The sequence below is a fragment of the Poromitra crassiceps genome (genome assembly GCF_964638095.1).
Source record: "Poromitra crassiceps genome assembly, chromosome: 20".
In the NCBI taxonomy this organism is placed as follows: domain Eukaryota; kingdom Metazoa; phylum Chordata; class Actinopteri; order Beryciformes; family Melamphaidae; genus Poromitra; species Poromitra crassiceps.
This window is the reverse complement of record NC_139637.1, coordinates 10,719,949-10,725,097: the sequence shown is the minus strand read 5'-3', so window position 1 is coordinate 10,725,097 and position 5,149 is coordinate 10,719,949. Positions and strand designations below refer to the sequence as shown.

The 5,149-nt window shown below is 40.7% G+C and overlaps 1 protein-coding gene across 1 annotated transcript; it reads left to right on the top strand.

Annotated features, from left to right (window-relative positions):
• The first annotated feature begins 406 nt into the window (after positions 1 to 406).
• On the top strand, positions 407 to 3,602 carry LOC310794774 (uncharacterized protein). The gene is made up of 4 exons (XM_083656810.1): positions 407 to 517; positions 651 to 744; positions 850 to 1,002; positions 2,383 to 3,602. Exons 1-4 carry the CDS (start codon positions 459 to 461, stop codon positions 2,386 to 2,388), a joined length of 312 nt encoding a protein of 103 aa, XP_083512936.1. The 5' UTR covers positions 407 to 458; the 3' UTR covers positions 2,389 to 3,602.
• The last annotated feature ends 1,547 nt before the right edge of the window (positions 3,603 to 5,149 follow it).

Here is a 5,149-nt window from a genome sequence, read left to right as displayed (position 1 = left end):
CCTTTTCATGTTTTACTTAAATACACACATTTCACGTCCACTTTGGCCATATCGTTGATATTTGCGCATATTTTTGATCGCGGTCTTTGACGTAAATATCACAGCATAACGTAACGAGAAGCTAACTAGCGTTAGCTGTGGCTGTGTTTTCGCTATCTGAACCCAAGTTCACGTTAACGTTAACAGCTAAATAAGAAATAGTAAACCTTGTTATCAGTAATCTGCATAATGAGAAACTCATACACAGATAAAAGTAACAGCAGGTACTGATATAAACAGTCAATGCCTGTCTATGCTTCTGTTTGTATGTTTTTAGTATCTAATGTATGTTTGTTTATTATTATTATTAAGTATAATTTAGTCTACTGTACATAATTTCAGATGTCATTACGAAACAACAAGGCTATGGCAGGTGACACTGAGTGGCTCTCTACTGGGGCGTCTGGTATGGCCATCCAATGAGGGAAACATACCTGCTCCTTGCCCAAAAAAAGAGAGATGGCATGACCTTTATAAGGTAAGGTTATATGGCTTATCCATGTTCAAGTGAACAACATGACCCTAACACAATACACACTGTAACATCAGGTACAGTATGTGATGGTACATGTATGCAAGTCCAGTTAAGTTATGTGCATTGTGTGTTTCAGACTGCCACAGCCAGGTATCTGCACAGCTCAGGGATTACTGGAGTATCCCAGCAAGATGGAGCAAGGTGACCCTCTACTCCAAGCAGGGCTTCAGGTATGACCTCACCTTCACCCACTCATGCCTCCTTGGCCAACAAGGTGAAATAGTCATATTTAATTTCACTGGGACTTATTTTTCCCTCTGTGTTTCTTTCTCAAGGTGAGCGCCTACACTCGAGACAGTGTGTCCCAGGCATTGGAGTATCTGAAGGAGCTCCTGCTCGTCATCCACCAGCACAACCACATCTTGTCTGCACGGGCACACATCCCACCTGCTACAGCGAGCGTGGACCAGCCTGCAGGACTCCTGACAGTGAGTACCTGATTGTGTCTCCTGTCCAGATTGTGTTAAAAACATTTTATACAACCTCACACAGACAAGACTCAAGTCATTACTATTGCTTCAGACAAAATCATTTCCAAGGTTGCTCAGTGTTTAACTGTATGGTCTAATCTTAGAAATATTGGTGTTATTTTGATCAGACTATGTCCTTTGATTAAGTTAAGTCATTGTCCTGTACATGCCACCCCCCCCCCCCACCCCCCCCACCCATTTTAGAAACAAACACTCAGGTCTGTTGTGTCACACAGATTAATTATTGATGCCTTTATATCATCCCACCTGGAGTACTGTTTTCCCTTTTGACATGCCTCACTGGTCCCTGGACTGTCAAACAAATGGTCCAGTACAGTGCTGTTGACTAAGGCCGCATGCCCACAGGGATTGTTTTTTTGTTTTTTGTTTTTTTCCCAGGTCAGAATGCTTTGGAAATCATGTACAGAGATCCAAGAGAGATCCAAGATTTTTATTGTCACTCCATGGTACAAGTATCACGTGTGAAATTCTTGTGCTGTGGACTCCGTTTACGACATAGTACAAATAGGCAACAAGCAATGAGCAATAGGCAATAAGAAATAGGCATCAATAAGCAATACTAAGCAGCAATAGGCAATGAGGCAGAATAGCGATAAGACAAGTCAGTGGCATATTCATTGCACATAGGTGCACATGTTATGTGCATACGTTAGACATGTTCGGACATTTTAATTCGCTTCCAACGTGCACAGACACAGCATTTATTTGTTGCTGCTGAAAAAAATTGACATTGATGAGTAGCCTGCCTCTCCAAAAGTGTAACTTTTCTCTGCTTGAGGCGCCCAGAGCACCCTGCCCAAAAACACTAGCCATCGAGAGCGTTTAAACACCAGGTGCGGTGCTGGGAAGAGGAGCGCTCCTAGAGCGTCCTTACCATAGAGAATGAATTGCAGAAAGGCGCTGGCAGCTCAAACAGACGTTCCCTGTGGACACAGCTGCTTAGTCCAGCACGACATGTCACATCACATCCATCTTAGCTTCCTTACGTTGGCTTCCATCAAGTTTAAGGTTCTTGTAATCACTTATAAAGCCCTGCATGGTCAGGCACCTGTGTAAATCTGTGACCTGATCCATCCCTACATCACCAGTCAATGTGACTGCTCTGTGAAAGGTGCTATATAAATAAAAATTACAAATAAACGTTACTTTCTTAGTTAATTGCTTACTTACTTAGCTGGATTCAATTTACACCTGGCATTAAAACAGGTCCAGGATCTACATCCTGTTTAATCCATGCCAACTATGTCTCTTTTCATCTATCATCTACAACGTGTATCTATGCGTCTGATGTGTCCCATGTTTGTGTTTTCCCTACAGTGGTGAAGTGTCAGTGTGGTGTCTGCAGAGCCTGCTCGCCTCCAACACAACCCACCATCATCAAGACCTGGACCCAGGAGCTGCTGACGCCAGCATGATGGCAGCATACAGATGCCAGCTTTTTGCACACCACACACACTCGACACTGATCTACACAAAGTTACCGTCACCACACACACTCGACACTGATCTACACAAAGTTACACTCACACTGACCCTTTCTGATGCTGCCATTTGGTTGTGTCAGCTCCTGGGGCCATATTCCTAAAGATTCTTAGTGCAAAGAGTTGCTCCTAGTGGCCAAATTCTAAGAAAATTCTTAGAATCATGATGTTTTATTAGAATTTCCCCTAAAAGTGAAGAGTAGATCCTAGTAAAGATAAAAGGTATTCCTAAAGAATACTAGCTCTTAAGAGAGCTCCTAATGTGAGATCTGTTAAGAGCAGGGAAGAGGACTTTTAAGAGGCTTAGGAGTTCCCTAAGCAGAGGAGAAAATGGCGGAAAGAAGAGGCAGGAGAGATATTCTCCAAACACTGGATGACAGTGAATTAATTAAACGCTACAGATTGGATCGTGCAGGAATCATGTTCGTGGTTGATCTAATTAGAGATGCGCTTACTTCTCCAACCCAACGCCACAATGCAATATCACCGGAAATGAAAGTCATCACAACACTGAGGTATTTAGCAACAGGTAAAATGCAACAATGCAGCAGTGATGACTTGGGTCTGTCACAACCCTCCATCAGCAGGGTCATCAAGCAAACACTGACAGCGCTGTGACAGCCTCATATTGTGACACAATTTGTTTCATTTCCGCTGGATGTCCACACTTTACAGGCTCACAAAAGGGCATTCATGGACGCAAATAAATATAACTATCAGCATGTGAATACTGTGCAAGTGGGCCTGAGTTTTCACACATTTTTTAAGATAATTTTGAAGTATAGCTTACTATTCATTTAACAGAGATTTTCTTTTTATGTAAAATATTATTTATAATTACACAGTCTTCATAGAGATTAGATTCTATGATTAAGTTTATTGATTTGGCGGTCCATTCTACGCCCATTATCACCAAAAGTGTATTTTTATCTAGCTTTTAGGATCAACCAATCACAGCTTTTGAAATGATGACTCATACCTGGCAACGGGGTCAACCACACCTCCTCACTAAGATAGGAGTTTCTGTCCATTCCTTGCTCAGAGTTCTCTGAGAATGTTCTGGAATCACTCCTAAGCTAAGACTACTTGCTAGGAATTTTTAGGCTAAGTTAGGAGCTCTCTGAGAGGATTCTCAGAATCTTTAGGCATACGGCCCCTGCTCTCTAGCTGTGATTGGACACTCTGGGGTCAAACAAGCAAACTCTCATTCAAAGGACCCTCTCCGTCTCTTTTCTTCTTTTTCTTCTTTTGATTGCTGTTTATTATTATTCATTGTCCACTGTGTTCTTTATTTGATTTAGATTGCACATTGTCTAATCGTTTTGTTTTTGTAAATGATTAATTTATTTGAAATGTATTCTCTCTTCGTGTCTTTGATAATACCATGATATTTAAATCTACTACATAATACATTATAGCCAATACGTTTTATACTTGACTGAATGATCAATAAAGTGCTCAAATCAGTTATCACTCATTCAATCATTACTTTCAACTTGTCTTTAGGCCATTACCCACTTTTGAGATAGCCTAAAAAAACAACATATTTAAAGTGCATACTTTCTTTCCCTATTACAATAATAAAGACCCAGTTTTAAAACCATGCATTGCATATTTACCAACATGCTTGAGGTGGCATTGTAAACCTGTCTCTTCCATTTTACACAAGTAGCCTAATGTGATGGTGCATTAAAAGTTGATCAAAATCACATTATAGTTTAATTAGATTTGAGTTTCAGCACATTGACATCGTTTCAGAGCACCAAGGCAATAACTGAATGACATTGGACAAAATTCAAGTAAGTCCACAGCTGGATTCGAACCTGCGTCCTCCCAATTTTTCTTCCTTTTCCTCCCCCTTTTCCCCCCTTTCTTCCCCCTTTCTCCCCTTTCCCCCCCTATAGTCCGTAAAGAAGGGGGGGGGGGGGGGGGGGGGGGGGAAGGGGGTTCGATTCCTCACTCAGCTGCTTTAGAAGCTTTGAAACACTTTTTGAATCTACGAGATGATTTGCATCCCTCTACTGACTTTTTGGTTTCTTTAATGAATGAAGTTTTGACTATGAACTATTTTAAGTTTCAAGAAAAGTATTATCTCCAATTGAGGGGCTCGGCCATGGGATCTCCGGTAGCTCCCAATTATGCTAATTGGTTTATGGGAAAATTTGAATTGGATTTTGTTAACCCTTTTTCTCAGTTTTTGACTTGTTATTGGAGATATATTGATGATTTATTTTTCATTTGGTCTGGGACAGAAGATGATTTAAAAGCTTTTCATACTTATATGAATTCTAAGATGGAATCTATAAAATTCACTTTGTGTTATGACTTGGAGCATATCCCTTTCTTAGATGTCTTGGTTAAGAAAGAAGGTACAGTTTTACACACTGAAATTTACAAAAAAGAAACTGATAGAAATAATTTCCTGCATTATAGCAGTTACCATTCTCCAGCTCTCAAGAAAAGTCTTCCGTATAGCCAATTACTGAGGATCAAGCGGATCTGTGACTCTGAGGAGACGTTCGAGTCTCATGCCATAGAGCTTTTAGACAGCTTCAAGAATAGAGGGTATAAGGACACTCTGCTTGATGAACATTTGCATAGGG